This window comes from Theropithecus gelada, chromosome 1 (genome assembly GCF_003255815.1).
Source record: "Theropithecus gelada isolate Dixy chromosome 1, Tgel_1.0, whole genome shotgun sequence".
Lineage (NCBI taxonomy): Eukaryota > Metazoa > Chordata > Mammalia > Primates > Cercopithecidae > Theropithecus > Theropithecus gelada.
The window spans coordinates 220,957,916-220,975,581 of NC_037668.1; the positions used below are offsets into that span (position 1 = coordinate 220,957,916).

Consider the following 17,666-nt stretch of genomic DNA (forward strand, 5'->3'; position numbering starts at 1 on the left):
AGTGGCTCACATCTGTAATCCCAACACTTTGAGAGGGCAAGGCAGGAGAATCACTTGAACCTAGGAGTTTGAGACCAGCCTGGGTGACAAAGTTAGACCCAATCTGTTATTTTAGAAAGTCAATTAATGTAATACACCATGTTAACAGAATAAATTTCAGAAACCACAAGATCATTCCAATAGATGCACAAAAACCATGAGAAAAACTTCAACAATACTTGACAATGAAATATTCAATAATAATGGACAGCAGGAAACTTTCTCAATCTACTTTAAGGAATTTATTTTAAAAATCCTCAGCTAACATCATACATGATGGTAAGACTGGATGCTTTCTTTCCCAGATTAGACACAAGACACTGTTCGATCACAGGTCTCTCTCCTTAAACCAATGTGACCGGTGCAAATAGCCAAAAATAATGACAATGTAAAGAACAACAGATGAAAATAATAATTCACGTGAGAATATACTCTATAATAAACTTTACATACTTACAAATTGACAGCAACTCTATTAGCAAAGAAAATAGACTCATTTATCAATTAATAACAAAACAATTAAACTACACAGAAGTTAAACCTACATACATGTTACAAATACATTTCACACATCTACTATGTAACCCACAAAAATTTTTAAAAATATTTTATATTTTAAATATTTAAAAAATATTTTTAAAAATGGCTATGCAAGAAAAAAAAGGAAAAGAAATACATTTCAATTTACCCATATATAACCAACACACTTTAAAATGGGGAGAAAAAGGAAATTTATTTACCAGCTTAAAAAAGAAGAACACATATTAACTCTTGTACTACTGCTTGAAGAGTACTTACAGAAGTCTCGCCTCAGCTGGGTGTGGTGGTTCACGCCTGTAATCCCAGAACTTTGGGAGGCTGAGGCGGGTGGATCACGAGGTCAGGAGATCAAGACCATCCTGGCTAAAACGGTGAAACCCTGTCTCTACTAAAAACACAAAATATTAGCCGGGTGTGATGGCAGCACCTGTAGTCCCAGCTACTCAGGAGGCTGAGGCAGAAGAATGGTGTGAACCTGAGAGGTGGAGCTTGCTGTGAGCCGAGATTGTGCCACTGCACTCCAGCCTGGGCGACAGAGTGAGACTCCATCTCAAAAAAAAAAAAAAAAAAAAGATGTCTTGCCTCAATGTTTTTTTTTTTTTTCAAAAGAAGTGAAAATCTATATTCTAGAGACTCTCTTTAAAAATTAGCAACTGATATATTCAATTTATTCATAGCTCCTAAAACATCTCATTCACATAGGGAATTTTCTTGAGAATTGTACTATAATTATTTTACATAAGGTTTTCCATAATACTTACATTTATAGGATTTATTTCCAGTAGGAGTTTTCACATGACTTTTAAAGTAATTGTTAAAATTCAGAATTTTCTGTATTTCCCAAACTACTAGGGTTTCAATCTGGTGGGCATTCTTTACTTTATAAGGTCAAACTGCAGTATGTGTTACCATGTGTCTCTGAGTGAGTTATAGGATAAATGAAGGCATTCCCACATTCGATACATTCATAAAGTTTTTCTCTAGAATGAGTTATTTTATACCATCAGATACCACTGGAACAACTGCAGGCCTTCCCACATTTTACACATTCATACGCATTTTCTTCAGTGAGTCCTTTCAAGTTTTCAAAAAGAAATGGAAAACTGAATGCTTTACATTATTGCTTATAGTCATAGGGTTTATCTCCAGTTTGGTTCCTTTCATGTATTTGAAGAAATCTGGGGAAATTAAGTACTTTCCTACACCTTACATTCAGAGTTTCTCTCAAGTATGTGATCGTTCATGTTTTTGACAAAAACTGTAGTGATTAAAGCCTTTATATTTTTTTACATTTATAGGGCTTTTCTCCAGTATGAGTTTTTTTATGCTTCCAAAGAGTACTAGCACGACTAAAGGCTTTACCACATTTCTGACATTCATAGGGTTTCTCTCCAGTATGAGTCCTTTCATGGTCACGAAGGGAACTGGAACATCTGAAGCCTTTACCACAACTGTTACATACATAGGGTTTCTGTGCAATATGAGTTTTCTCATGTTTCTGAAGGGAACTGGCATATCTGAAGGCTTTCCCACATTGCTTACATGGATAGGGTTCTTCACCAGCATGAGCCTTTATATGTCCTTGCAAGGAACTGAGACAACTGAACGCTTTGCCACATTCCAGGCACACGTACGGTTTCTCTCCAGTGTGAGTTCTCTCATGGTAGTGAAGGCAATTGGAATAACGGAAGGTTTTCCCACAGTGCTGACATTCATAGGGTTTCTCTCCAGTGTGAGTCCTCTCATGGTCTCGAAGGTGACTGGAACGACTGAAGGCTTTCCCACACTGCTTACATTCATAGCGTTTTTCTCCAGTGTGAATCCTTTTATGTCTATTAAGAGAACGGGAAAAACCTAAGGCTTTCCCACATTCCATACATTCATAGGGTTTCTCTCCAGTGTGATTTCTCTGATGCATCTGAAATGAACTGGGAATATTAAAAACTTTCTCACACATTGTACAACTATAATGTCCATTTCCAGTGTGCATTACTGTGTCTCTTTGAACGCTTGTGACAGACAGGAAAGTTTTCTGACATTGTTTACATGTATATGGCTTCTTTCTGCATCCCTCACACCCATATGGGTTGTTCCGGAGTGAGAGATGATGTGTCTATGAAGGGATGAATGACGTACGAAGAAATTTTCACACGCACTGCATTCACGCGGTTTTACTCCAGTAGGAATTATTTTGTTCAGATTAAAATTTGGCATCTGAAGGTTTTTCTACACTGACTTACTTAATTTTACATAGTATGTCTATCATATGACTTCTACAAAAAATGACAACCCCATCATTAGTGGCTTATTAGTTATTTTCTTTTATTACTAAGTCTGAACTTACACTGCTACCAATATCAGAGAAAGTGCAAGTTTTCTAACATAAACAAATTGAACATAAATGGATTGATTAGTCTACAGCATGGTTCCCTCCCCTATAGCTATTAACAAAACAGTAATATTCTTATACGCAGTTTCTTAGTATTGAATACAGTTTGAGCATTTACTCCCTTCCAATTTCATGCTGAAATTTGATCCTCATGTTGGAGGTGTGACCTGGTGTGAGGTGTCTGGGTCATGGGAGCAGATTCCACATAAGGAGTGACTTCTCACTCTATTAGTTCCTGAAAGATCCGACTGCTTAAAAAAAAAAATGGCCAGGCATGGTGGCTCACGCCTGTAATCCCAGCACTTTGGGAGGCCGAGGTGGGCAGATCACTTGATGTCAGGAGTTCAAGAACAGCCTGGCCAACATGGTGAGATGCTGCCTCTACTAAAAATACAAAAATTAGCTGGGTGTGGTGGTGAGTGCCTGTAATCCCAGCTACTTGGGAGGCTGAGGCCAGAGCATCGCTCGAACCTGGGAGGCGGAGGTTGCAGTGAGCCAAGGTTGTACCACTGCACTCCAGTCTGGATACCAGAGTGAGACTCCGTCTCAAAAAAACAAAACAACAAAAACCAAAAACTTTGGCACTTCCTTTCTCTCTCTCTTGCTCCTTCTCTCCCCATGTGACATGTCAGCTCCCCTTCCCGTTCTGCCATGACTGGAAGCTTTCTGAGGTCCTCATCAAAGGCAGATGCTGGCTCTATGCTTCTGATAAAGCCTGCAGAACCATTAGCCAAATAAAACTCTTCATTATAAATTACTCAGCCTAGATATTCCTTTATAGCAATGCAAGTAGACTAAAACAATACTGTTTTCAAGTGAACTATTTTGCAAACACTTAACATCTACGTTACAGTGACGTATGTATTTTTGGTAAAAACTTTGGGAATAAATTGATGTTGTCTTTAATTTATTTTGTTTGCTTGGTTTTTTTTCCCCCCCGAGATGGTGTTTTGTTCTTGTTTCCCCGGTTGGAGCGCAATGGTGCAACCTTGGCTCATTGCAACCTCCGCTTCCCAGGTTCAAGCGATTCTCCTGCCTCAGCCTCCCAAATAGCAGGGATTACAGGCATGCACCACCACACCAGGCTAATTTTGTATTTTTAGTAGAGACGGGCTTTCGCCATGTTGGTCAGGCTGGTCTCAAACTCCTGACCTCAGGTGATCCGCCCACCTCAGCATCCCAAAGTGCTGGGATTACAGGTGTGAGCCACCATGCCTGGCCTTGTTTGCTTTAAACATATGATTATATACTACAATTGTCCCCAAAGGGGACTGCTTCCTCTTGTGAGTGCAAATTACCTTAGATTTCTTGAAGAATTTTTGTACTGATCTTCAATGCTCTGGTCTTTCCCTTTGTTTCCTAAAATGTAGACCCAGAAATAGATTACAAATTATTTGAAATGATAGAAAAATTACAGATTCTAGGTGCTATGTTGGGGATATGGTTTGTACCCACCAAAATGAATGCTGTCATTTGGTCACCAATATGGCAACATCGTTCATGTTATGGGTACAGGTTCCTTATTAACAGATTAATGTCCTTGCTTGGGAATGCATGTTTTCTCTTACTCTTGCGAGACTGAACGAGTTGCCAGAAGGCAGGCTGTCACAAAAGCAAGTTCAGCTGCCAAGCATTGCTCTTATTTTCTCACTGGGTGATCCCTTTGCAGATGCCCACTCGCTTCTGCCTCATGCCCTGAGCTGAAGTAGCATCAGGTCCTTACCAGACACAAACCTGGACTTTCTAGCCACTAGAATCATAAATCATTATAAAACTATTTTTGTAAATTACCCAGAATCAGGTATTGTTATAACAATTAAAAAACAAACTAAGAAACAAGAGTCACTGCACGCTGGGTCCATGCCTCATTCATTCATCGTGTTCCCTTTGCATATTCCAAATCATGGAATGACACTGCAAACCATGAAACACTTATTCTCTGATTGACTAAGTAAGGAAATATTGTGACTCTTACCTATGGAAGCCAGATTCCTGAAGGTTTCCTGCATCACATCTCTATAGAGATTCTTCTGGGAAGGATCCAACAAAGCCCACTCCTCCTGGGTGAAGTTCACAGCCACATCCTCAAAGGCAACCGAGTTCTAAAACATTTCACAGTTTTGTAGAGGATGGATGAGACTGAAAGCACTGGAAATCTGTAGTCAATTCATAAGATGTTAACCTGATTCTGTGGTGAACACTGATTCCACAATTTGGTCCCTAGAACTATGACTCTGTCTACACTTACTTTCTCCCACACAGCAGTCCTTTTTTTTTTTTTTTTTCTTTTTTTGAGATGGAGTCTCACTCTGTCCTCAGGCTGGAGTGCAGTGGCGCGATCTCAGCTCACTGCAATCTCTGCCTCCTGGGCTCAAGTGATTCTCCTGCCTCTGTCTCTCAAGTAGCTGGGACTAGAGGCACGCGTCACAATGCCCAGCTAATTTTTGTATTTTCAGTAGAGACGAGGTTTCACCATGTTGGCCAGGATGGCCTCAATCTCTTGACCTCGTGATCCACCTGTCTGTGCCGGGATTAAAGGCGTGAGCCACCGCGCCCAGCCAGCAGTTCTTATGCTAAAGTTGAATTATTCAGCAAGGCAGCAGCAGAGAAGGAACACCCTTCTTGCTGGTGGGTCCAGGGAATAATATTTGCTGTTATGATTTTTCTTTATTGAATATACCTGTAGCACATACCATAACAAAGTCTTATTATCTGGTGTGCATAGGAGAGTTAATATTAGCAGTCACAAGATTACTTATCCTTAGAAATACCTGCTACAAAGTTCAAACTTTGCTGGTACCAGGGCACTTACATTTTAAGAGGCATCCCAACACCTAAGTGATAAAAGTGGCTCACTGTTGCTAAATAGTTTATCTAAACAATCTGGAATTTGCTGAACTCCTGTTTTCCTTCCAAAAGTCTATTATTTTGTTTTATTGTAGCAGTGGTGCCTCACTGAGGGGATCAGCCTCAATAAACAAGCGAAAACACACTCTGAGCGCTGAGTATCTGATGAGCTTCCCTGGGAGACAATATTTCATATATGATGTCACAACTTTTTAATTGGGAAATTGAGCCCAATCCATGTGGTTACACCAAGAGAAAACGTGTAGAAGCTTATAAGTGGTTCACTCAAGCCCAAATTTAATCAAGAGGTAATTAACACTAATAATCAATATTCAATAATCTAAAAATAATTATTTTACAATTTCTATTGAAAAATGTCAACGCAGAATGGAATAAGTGAAAAGGCATGCGTTCAAAGAAAAAAGCTCAATGTCATCTAGATGTCACCACTCACAAATGATATTCATGTAAAATTTTGTAGATGCCTGAAACAGACTTTCTAGCAGTTCAGCAGAAACTACTTTTCAAAACCTACAGAAATAATAAATGCTTAACACCCATCAAAGTCTTCTGAATAGCAGTGTGCTGGCTTGTCTAACATCCATCAGTGATTTTCAGATGTAATATTCAGGGCAGCGTGGTACAAGCAGAGGATAAAGAACTACGCCGAGAGAAAGGCACACAGTCTTTAATGAGCTGGAACTGATCCGGAAAGCTGACTAAGAACAGAGGAGGCGCTGCAGGACAGGGAAGGAAGTACCAAGCACTTTAAACATGGAACAAAGCTGTTATTTAATTGGAAAAAAAAATGGATTGCATTGCCCTCTGTTAGGTGGACAATAATCAATTTGTTGTATATTCAAATGTAAAAAGTACAAATAGACCGCTTGCAGAAGTCACAGACAAGGTTTTTTCTGACAAATGAATAGGAGAAAAGGAGCAAACAACAGAGACTGACAAATTTTTTTTTTTTTTGAGACGGAGTCTTGCTCTGCCGCCCAGGCTGGAGTACAGTGGCCGGATCTCAGCTCACTGCAAGCTCCGCCTCCCGGGTTCCCGCCATTCTCCTGCCTCAGCCTCCCGAGTAGCTGGGACTACAGGCGCCCGCCACCTCGCCCGGCTAGTTTTTTTGTATTTTTAGTAGAGATGGGGTTTCATCGTGTTAGCCAGGATGGTCTCGATCTCCTGACCTTGTGATCAGCCTGCATCGGCCTCCCGAAGTGCTGGGATTACAGGCGCCGCCACCACGCCCAGCTACTTTATTTGTACTTTTTAGTAGAGACGGGGTTTCACCGTGTTCGCCAGGATGGTCTCGATTTCCTGACCTCGTGATCCACCCGCCTTGGCCTCCCAAAGTGCTGGGATTACAGGCTTGAGCCACCGTGCCCGCCAAGACTGACAAATTCTAATATATTAAAATTAGGGGAATTAAAAGACAAAAAACAGTAAAATAAAAATCTGCAATACATGCAATATAAAATAAATTAGTGTGCACAGTAAAAATGAATGAAAACATGATTTTAAAATGAGGAAAAAATAAGCAAAAGATACATAACAAGATAAAAGACCATTTATGGAAAGAGATCCATTTTCTTGGTAATAAGATAGCCAAATAGTATGGCATATAGACAATAGTTCACATTCTTTAGAAGAATGAAAATTAGACAATCTCAAGTGGTGATCACCACACCAAATAAACACGCAGAAATGAAGGCCAAGGCAGTGGACAGACTCCATTGCTATTTCCAGTAATTTGAACTTTATCACAATCTACAGTCCAGTAATTTTTCTCTAATGTCCAGAAAATTTATTGTGCCTTATCGGGGTTTATATTCGGCATTCTTAAGGAAAAGCAATTCCAACCACAAATTTCTCATCTAGCCAAAATAAGCTTCATTAGCGAAGGAGAAATAAGATCATTTTCAGACAAGCAGCTACTAAGATAATTTGTTACCACTAGCTCTGCCTTACAAGAGGTCCTAAAGGGAGTGCTAACTATGGAAAGACCATTACCAGCCACCACAAAAACACACTTAAGTACATCGACTAGTGACACTATAAAACAACCATACAAACAAGTCTGCATAATAACTAGCCAATGACACAATAACAAGATCAAATCCACACATATAAATAGCCAGGAGTTCCAGACCAGCTTGGACAATATAGTGAGACATTGTCTCTACGAAACAATAAAAAAATTAGCCGGGCCTGTTAGCACATGCCCATAGTCCCAGTTACTCGTGAGGCTGAGGTGGGATGACTGCTTGAGCCCAGGAGGCAGAGGCTGCAGTGAGCCGAGATCGTGCCACTGCACTCCAGCCTGGGCAGAACAAGACACTGCCTCAAAAAAAAATAAATAAAGTGAAAACAAAACAAAACAAAACAAAAAAAACAGATGCTGGTAAAGTTGTGGAGAAAAGGGAATGCTCATACACTGCTGGTGGGAATTCAGTTCACTCATTTTGGAAAGCACTGTGGCGATTTCTCAAAGAAATTAAAACAGAACTCCCACCAACCCAGCAATCCCATTTACTGAGTATATATCCAAAGAAACAGAAATCATTCTACTGTAAAGAAATGCGCATGCATACGTTCATGGCAGCATTGTTCACAAATGTGTATACACCACATTCTCTTTGTCCAGTCTACTGTTCATGGGCATCTAGGTTGATTCCATGTATTTACTATTGTGTACATGTGCCCCTGAACCTAAAATAAACATTTACAAAACAAACAGAATACAAATACAAGAAGAGTAAAACACATATAAAAGAAATCTGTGTCTTAAATCTTCCGTAAAAAGTCTCTAAGGGCACACCAGCAAGTTGGATAACACTGATGAGGTGAACAAACGTCTAGAAATACACAGTGTACCAAGACTGAATCATGAAGAATTAGGAAATCTAAACAGATTCACAGTTATATGACATTGATGTAGTAATCAGAACCCCTAAATTATAAAAACCCAAGACCAAATTGTTTTACTGACAACATCTATTGAACATTAAAAAAATTAATACCTGGGCGTGGTGGCTCATGCCTGTAATCCCAGCACTTTGGGAGGCTAACATGAGGCAGATCATGAGGTCAGGAGATCAAGACCATCCTGGCTAACATAGTGAAACCCCATCTCTACCAAAAAGGCAAAAAAAAATTTGCTGGGCCTGGTGGCGGGCGCCTGTAGTCCCAGCTACTCGGGCGGCTGAGGCAGGAGAATGGCGTGAACCTGGGAGACAGAGGTTGCAGTGAGCCGAAATTGCGCCACTGCACTGCAGCCTGGGCGACAGAGCAAGACTCCATCTCAAAAAAATTAAAAAAAAAATTAACACCAAGCCTCCTCAAACTCTTCCAAAAAAAATGAAGAGAAAGCAACACTTCTAAACTCAGTCTATGAGGCCAAAAAATTACACTTACACTAAAGATGGACAAAGACACTACAAAAGCTACAGATGTAACTATAAAATACAGTTATATGAAGTACAGTTATAACTACTAACTCAGAACTCTTCACTTAAGTACTAACGCAGAAATCCTCATTTAAGTACTTAGTGCAGAAATCCTCACTTAAGTACTAACCATATTTAGCATCATAGTAAAAGGATTATGCACCAAGTGAGATTTATTCCTAAAATAAAATGGTTCAATATATGAAAAATCAATCAGTGTAATACATAACATTAGCAAAGTGACTGAAATATCATAACTATTGCAACTGATGCAGGAAAAGTATTTGGCAAATTGTTAAGACCCATTCATGATACAAACACAATAAATGAGGACTAAAAGGAAACTACAATATGAAAAACCAGCACTAACATCACCATCAATGCTGAAATACCGAAACAAACAAGCAAAAAACCCTTTTCTCCCAAGATGAGGAAAGAGCTATAGAGAACACCTGCTTTTATCACTCCCATTCAACACAGTATTGGAAATCTGGGGCACAGTGATCGGGCAAGGTTGTTGTACAGATTCAGCATTAATGTGCCAAATGCTGGCAACAGAAAATAGCACAGACTTATCCACTCTAACAAATTCTTCATCCTGCAAGAAACAAACTGATGTTTTGGTTAATTTTTGTAATTCACCAATTTATGTATCACACTTTTGTGTGTGGAAACGTATTCACTTTTTGTAACCATAAAGGAAGAGAGATTTTTCCTATTTCTCTTCCCTAGTAGGATTCCTGGTTAAAAGCCCTAGAATTTCATTCGAAATTACCCAAAAGAAGAGACCTCAAAAAATTACTACATATGCTCAGGGGAATGAAAATAACATATATCAAAAAAACTCTTCTAAACATTGGCTTAGGCAAAGAATTCATGACCAAGACTCAAAAGCAAATTCACAAAAACAAAAATAAACAAATGGCACCTAATTAAATTAAAAAGCTTCTGCACAGCAAAAGAAATCATCAGCAGAGTAAACAGACAACCTACAGAGTGGGAGAAAATCTTCACAAACTATGCATCCTACAAAGGACTAATAACCAGAACTTACAAAAAACTCAAACAAATCAGCAAGAAAAAATTCCATCAAAAAAGTAGGCAAAGGGCCGGGCACAGTGGCTCACGCCTGTAACCCCAGCACTTTGGGAGGCCGAGGCAGGTGGATCACAAGGTCAGGAGATCGAGACCATCCTGGCCAACATGGTGAAACCCCGACTCTATTAAAAATACAAAAGTTAGCTGGGCGTGGTAGTGGGTGCCTGTAATCCCAGCTATTTGGGAGGCTGAGCCAGGAGAATGGCTTGAACCCGGGAGGTGGAGGTTATAGTGAGCCAAGGTCATGCACTCCAGCCTGGCAGAGGAAGACTCTGTCTCAAAAAAAAAAAAAAAAAAAAAAAAAAAAACGTAGGCAAAGGACATGAATAGACAATTCTCAAAAGAAGGTATACAAATGGCCAATAAATATGAAAAAAATGCTCAATATCACTAATTATCAGGGAAACGCAAATTAAAACCACAATGAGATACCACCTTACTCCTGTAAGAACGGCTGTAATCATAAAATAAAAAATAATAGATGCCAGGATGCTGGTGTGGATGTGGTGAAAAGGAAAATCCTCTACACTGCTGATGGGAGTGTAAACTAGTACAACTGCTATGGAAAACAGTATGAAGATTCCTTAAAGAACTAAAAGTAGAACTACCATTCAATCCAGCAATCCCACTACTGGGTATGTACCCAAAGGAAAAGAAGTCATTATATGAAAAAAACATGCCTGGGCGCAGTGGCTCACGCCTGTAATCCCAGCACCTTGGGAGGCTGAAGCGGGTGGAAGACCTGAGGTCAGGAGTTCGATACCAGACTGGCCAACATGGCAAAATCCTGTCTCTACTAAAAATACAAAAAAAAAAAAAAATTAGCCGGGCGTGGTGGTGCATGCCTGTAGTCCCAGCTACTGGTAGGCTGAGGCATGAGAATCCCTTGAACCCACGTGACGGAAGGTTGTAGTGAGCTGAGATGGTGCCACCGCACTACAGCCTGGGTGACAGAGTGAGACTCCGTCTCAATTTAAAAAAAAAAAGAGAAGGCAAGAAAAAAACACTTGCACACGCATGTTTATAGCAGCACAATTTGTAACTGCAAAAATATGGAACAAACCTAAAATGCCCATCAACCAATGAGTGGATCAAGAAAATGTGGTGGAATACTACTCAGCCATAAAAAGGAATGAAATAATGGGCTTTGCAGCAACTTGGATGGAGTTGGAGGCCATTATTCTAAGTGAAGTAACTCAGGAATGGAAAACCAATTATTCTATGTTCTCATAAGGGGGAGCTAAGCTATGAGGATACAAAGGCATAAGAATGATCCAATGGACCTTGGTGATTTGGGGGGAAGGGTGGGAGGGGGTAAGGGACAAAAGATTACATACTGGGTACAGCATACACTGATCAGGTGACAGGACCAAAATCTCAGAAATCCCCACTAAAGAGCTTATCCTTGTAACCAAAAACCACCTGCTACCCCAAATTTATTGATATAACATTAAAAAAAATTTCTAATTAAAAAAACTATATATATACAAAGTGGATTTAAAATATTGACATATGCATATATAAAATACCTACATACAAATGTAGATTTTTTTTTTTTTTTTTTTTTTTTTTTTTTTTGAGACGGAGTCTCGCTCTGTCGCCCAGGCTGGAGTGCAGTGGCCGAATCTCAGCTCACTGCAAGCTCCGCCTCCCAGGTTTTATGCCATTCTCCTGCCTCAGCCTCCCGAGTAGCTGGGACTACAGGCGCCTGACACCTCACCCGGCTAGTTTTTTGTATTTTTAGTAGAGACGGTGTTTCACCGTGTTAGCCAGGATGGTCTCGATCTCCTGACCTCGTGATCCGCCCGTCTCGGCCTCCCAAAGTGCTGGGATTACAGGCTTGAGCCACCGCGCCCGGCCCAAATGTAGATATTTTAAATCCACTTCTTTCTTTGCCTCTTTGTAAATATTTTATCTTTAAAGCTCTATTGATGAAATACATTTCACGTTTACCTAAGGCACCAATAAATGAACAAATCTTTGCAAGAGGACAGCCCAGGAAGAAGCAGTGCTAACTGGAACACAGGCATGTTTGACTCACATATCAAGAAAGACCATGTCTAAAACAGGAGATTCTCTGGTCCCATTCTCCTCGGAGACTAGGTACTCAAGGACCGCCTTCCCAGTGCACTGCGCTGTGGCCCACTGTGTGCCTAAGGTGCAGTTTGCTTGGCAGGTTTTTGTGTCATGTTCCCAGGTATCAGTGGAACCCGCCCCCGATAATTCAACGTGAGTCCTTTTCTATTTTCCCTAAGTGTTGGCTGGTCTGAGAAATAAAGGGAAAGAGTACAAAAGACAGAAATTTTAAAGCTGGGTGTCTGGGGGAGACATCACATGTTGGCAGGTTCTGTGATGCCCGCAAGCCGCAAAACCAGCAAGTTTTTATTAATGATTTTCAAAGGGGAGGGAGTGCGCAAATAGGGTGTGGGTCACACAGATCACATGCTTCGCAAGGGAATAAAATATCACAAGGCAAATGGAGGCAGGTTAAGATCATAGGACTGGGACAAAATTAAAAATGCTAATGAAGTTTCATGTCCCACTGGGCACGCATTGTCATTGAGAACATATTATCAGGAGACAGGGCTTGAGAGCAGACAACCAGTCTGACCAAAATTTATTAAGTGAGAATTTCCTCATCCTAATAGGCCTGGGAGCACTATGGGAAACTCGGGCTTATTTTATCCCTTATCTGAACCATAAAAGACAGACGTTCCCAGAGCGGCCATTTTAGAGACTTCCCCGTAGGAACGCATTCTCTTTCTCAGGGCTGTTCCTTGCTGAGAAAAAGAATTCACAGTATTTCTCCTATTTGCTTTTGAAAGAAGAGAAATATGGCTCTGTTCCGCACGGCTCTCAGGCAGCCAGACCTAATGGTTATATCACTTGTTCCCTGAACATCAATTGCTGTTATCCTGTTCTTTTTTCAAGGTGCCCAGATTTCCTATTGTTTAAACAATTTGTGCAGTTAATGCAATCATCACAGGGTCCTGAGGCGACATACATCCTCAGCTTACGAAGATGATGGGATTAAGAGATTAAAGACAGGCACAGGAAAGCACAAGAATATTGATTGGGGAAGTGATAAGTGTCCATGAAATCGTCACTTTATGTTCAGACACTGCAGTAAAGACAGGCGCTAAGAAATTATAAAAGTATTAATTTGGGGAACTAATAAATGTCCATGAAATCTTCACAATTTACGTTCTTCTGCCATGGCTTCAGCTGGTCCCTTTGTTTCAGGTCCCTGACTTCCTGCAACACTGGGAAGAAATTTTCTTGTTCTTTAAAGATTATTTTTCTCCCTTCACAAGTGTGAAAGAATTCAGAGGGCAGGAATCATTTCTGTCTTTCCCTCAAAATACCAGCACTGGATTGGATGACACCAGTGTCTGTCCCAGGAATAAAAACTGGGGTTGAGCCTGTATGCCCAGCTCCAGTGATAATGCACACCTGGAAAGAGTGAAACAGGAGATTCTGAAAGAGGTGAGGAACACCGCACAAAGTCGAAGAGGAAGTAACTGAAGGCTTTGTGCAGGAGCTGAGGAAGCAGGATTCTTCTTGACCACAGGGATCCAGAAGATCCGCATCTCCTTTCTGCACACCCCGCCTGTCACCCCGCTTTCCTGCCTCCACTTGACTTGAAACTGGCGGAAGACTGCACAGGAATGCATCTTCCCCACACCCCATTCCACGTGAAAAACCCTAAGTGCATGTGGGTTTCCCGGCACAGCTGCCCACACTCATACTGGCTGCTGATTGGCTGGGGACTCGTACCCTGCCCACACCCATACTGGCTGCTGATTGGATGGGGATTCCTCACCCTTTGCTTCCTTCCCTTCTGCCATCACCTGGAGGCTGGTCCCTGGCTTAGGATGCACCAGTTAACCCACAATGACGGGGAAGGAGGGAGGGAATTTCACATTTTCTTGTTCCAGAATCACTTTAATGCTTAATGCTTCCAAATTTGTTTTCTGTCCCAGAAAAAAAAATTATATATATGTGTGTGTGTGTGTGTATATATATGTGTGTACATATATATACACATATATATACACACACACACACACATATATACACACATATATAATTTTAAAAATTATATATATGTATATATATACACATAATTTTAAATATATATTTATATTTATATATATATTATATATTATATATATTTTTTTACATATTTTTTTACATATATATATTTGGGTCTCAGAGAAAAAGGGATTTTTTTTGTTTGGTTTTATAAAATGGGCTGTGGAGTTTTTAAATGCTATAGGCCCGCCCCATTTGAGGCAGCTAGTTAAGGGGAGGGGGTGTCCCACCAGCTTGGGGTGCCTCCCCCAACTCCAGGGACTCCCTTTCCCTCTGGCTCCTCCCCCTTTTCTAAGTGAAATTAAAATGCTGTAACATTTTGGAATCTCAGTTTCTTCGTGTTTTTTGTGGGGTAGGTTTGAGGCTCCAGGCCATTTGTTTTGTTTTGTTTTTTTTACCTTGTGGATAAAATAAGATGAGGGAGAAAGGAAAAGGGGAGGAAACTTCTCTCCCACCTTCAGCTTCTTGAAAATGGGCCCCTGTGGAATAAATCTGCCAGTTTTTATTTAAAAAGAAACAAAAAAACAAAAAACACAAAAAACAGGTTGAGGAGAGACACTCGAATTGTCCTAAGACATGAGCTTCTTAAATGAAGGGCACAGCAGCTCCAGGGCCTCCAGATGACCCCCTGTGAGGAGGCTCCACTCCCACCACTCACCTGTCCTTGGAGATGACTCATGGTCTGGCTTCCCTGGATGCTGCAGGGTCATGGCCACTGTGGGCTCCTGGGACATCACCAGGCAGTTCTGAAGCCCAGGACCATGAAAAGACAGAAAGGTGGCTGAGGCCACATCGCTGTTGTAGTTTCCAAAAACAACCCTCAACCCAAAGACATTCTGATAAAGTATCTGCACTTAGGGAAGATAAAAAGAGGAGAGGCAACTAGATCATTTACAGTGCAAGAGCGGGAGATGATTCTCTGCTTCCCCCGCATGTGCAATGTTCACAACCAAAAAGCAAATCTTAAAAAGTAACATCTATTATTTAGTGAAAAAATAATAAACAATTAAAACTATGTCTGTGTTTGAAATGTAGAATAAAGGACAAATAGTGGATAATGTTGTGAATTAATGAAGTCTAACTCAAACGCAACTCTTGTAAATTACTCACAAGAAAATTCAGGTTTAACCAACCACAAACCTCCAATTAATCTCTGCAAATATCTACGGAATAGTCCAAATAAGAGGACTACATAACTGCAACCAATCAGCTACTCTGTAAAAGCCTTCCCATCAGGCCCCTCTGGTGGACCCTCAACTCACAAACCATGGCCAGGTGCTCCCCAATGTATGAATCACTGTTTGTTCAAATAAACTCTTGAAAATGGAAAGGTGCTGTGTTTAATTTTTGACAGGAGAAAGGAGGGACTGAGAATCCCAGGAACCACAAGCTCCTCCCACACATGAACACCCCTCCCCAGCAAGCAGGGACTCTCCCCTGATGACCCTTCTGTTATCCTTGCAGGATGCCCGGCTCCCCACTGCAGACCCAGTCCCCGCCCTACAGCCAGGGGATACTGAGGCCAGGCTGCACCAGCAAGCAGGAGGGGCTGCAGACTCCGGAGCTGACTGCAGGGTGGCCTGGGTCCTGCCACAGTCGTTTCCAGCAGGTTTTACCCACACCTCGCCCACTTCTTGGGAGGCCTGGCTCTGCCCATTCCTGGCTTCTGGGGTATCCTAAATTTCTTCCTAGGGCTCTTCCAGTTCCTGCAAGTCACGAGGTGACAGAGACCACAGCAGAGTCACCTGGGGCTTCCCAGAGCCCAGGAAACAGCCACGGAGATCAGACCACAAGCTCAGCGGGTAGGCACAAAGACAGCGGCCCAGGCAGATTGCCTCCTCTCTGACTGTACAGCTGACTAGACAGTTCCCAACTCAGTGCCCCTGACTGTACAGGACTCCCGGCCCTGCCCCCTCCATCTGTGAGTGACAGGGGATGCTACCAACCATGTGACTAAATCAGGTCTGAACCCCAGGTTTTTGGCTACAGCTCTACTCAGACAGGGCTTCCACCTGAGAGCTGGGGGAAGGGCCCCAGCCAGGGGACATTCGCCTGTAAGCCAGACTTGGCCTTGGCTTTCCACAGTGGGCCCTGCATCTTCCTGCAGTCCTTAAACTCTTCCTGCTTCTTCCTCCTGAACACAGGATCACACGTGTGCACAGGGAAGCACAGACTCAGTGACCAACAGAGCCATCCTGACCTAAGGAAAGGATGGTTGCCCGGACCAGGCTTTTAATTTGGGAGGAGGCTGCTGGCCCATAGCCAAGGCTTCCTCAAACCCCATTCCTCAACCTGCTCATATTTGGCCACAGAAATAAAAAAAAAAAAAGACACTGACAAAGAACTAAATTTATGGCCGGGCGCGGTGGCTCAAGCCTGTAATCCCAGCACTTTGGGAGGCCGAGACGGGCGGATCACGAGGTCAGGAGATCGAGACCATCCTGGCTAACAGGGTGAAACCCCGTCTCTATTAAGAAATACAAAAAACTAGCTGGGCGAGGTGGCGGGCGCCTGTAGTCCCAGCTACTCCGGAGGCTGAGGCAGGAGAATGGCGTGAACCCGGGAGGCGGAGCTTGCAGTGAGCTGAGATCCGGCCACTGCACTCCAGCCTGGCGACAGAGCCAGACTCAGTCTCAAAAAAAAAAAAAAAAAAAAAAAAAAAAAAAAAGAAGAAACAATATTAAATGTCATGCTGGACATGAGAAGTCAGGAGCACTGGCTCTACAGTCAGACCTGACTTCAGATCCCGACTTGTGTGGCTTCCTGTAAAGGTTGAGATAACAACTATCTTATAGTGTTGTTATATAAACAATAACAACAACAGCAATAATAAAAAAATAATGGCTGGGCATGTTGGTGGTGCCTGCGGTCCCAGCTTTCTGGGAGGCTGTGTCAGGAAGATTGCTTGAGCCCAGGAGACCAGTCTGTGTGACATGGTAAGAACCCATGTCTGGCCGGGTGTGGTGGCTCACACCTGCAATCCCAGCACTTTGGGAGGGCGAGGCAGGCGGATTATGAGGTCAAGAGATCAAGACCATCCTGGCCAACATGGTGAAGCCCTGTCTCGACTGAAAATACAAAAATTAGCCAGACGTGGTGATGTAAGCCTGTAGTCCCAGCTACTCAGGGGGCTGAGGCAGGAGATTCGCTTGAACCGGGGAGGTGGAGGTTGCAGTGAACCAAGATGGCACCACTGCACTCCAGCCTGG

The 17,666-nt window shown here is 42.0% G+C and overlaps 1 protein-coding gene across 4 annotated transcripts in view; it reads right to left on the reverse strand.

Annotated features, from left to right (window-relative positions):
• Positions 1-262: 262 nt before the first annotated feature.
• ZNF124 (zinc finger protein 124) overlaps positions 263-17,666 on the reverse strand; it is a 24,659-nt gene continuing 7,255 nt past the window's right edge. The window contains exons 2-4 of one of the 4 annotated variants that reach the window (XM_025355083.1): positions 4,944-5,070; positions 4,267-4,327; positions 263-2,497 (exon numbers count right to left, since the gene is read on the reverse strand). In XM_025355083.1, the coding sequence (XP_025210868.1) occupies positions 2,434-2,497; positions 4,267-4,327; positions 4,944-5,070 (252 nt within the window). In that variant the 3' untranslated portion in view covers positions 263-2,433. Of the gene's footprint in view, positions 2,693-4,266; positions 4,328-4,943; positions 5,125-17,666 lie in introns of all 4 variants that reach the window. The other 3 variants (XM_025355067.1, XM_025355077.1, XM_025355074.1) reach the window with 3 other exon arrangements.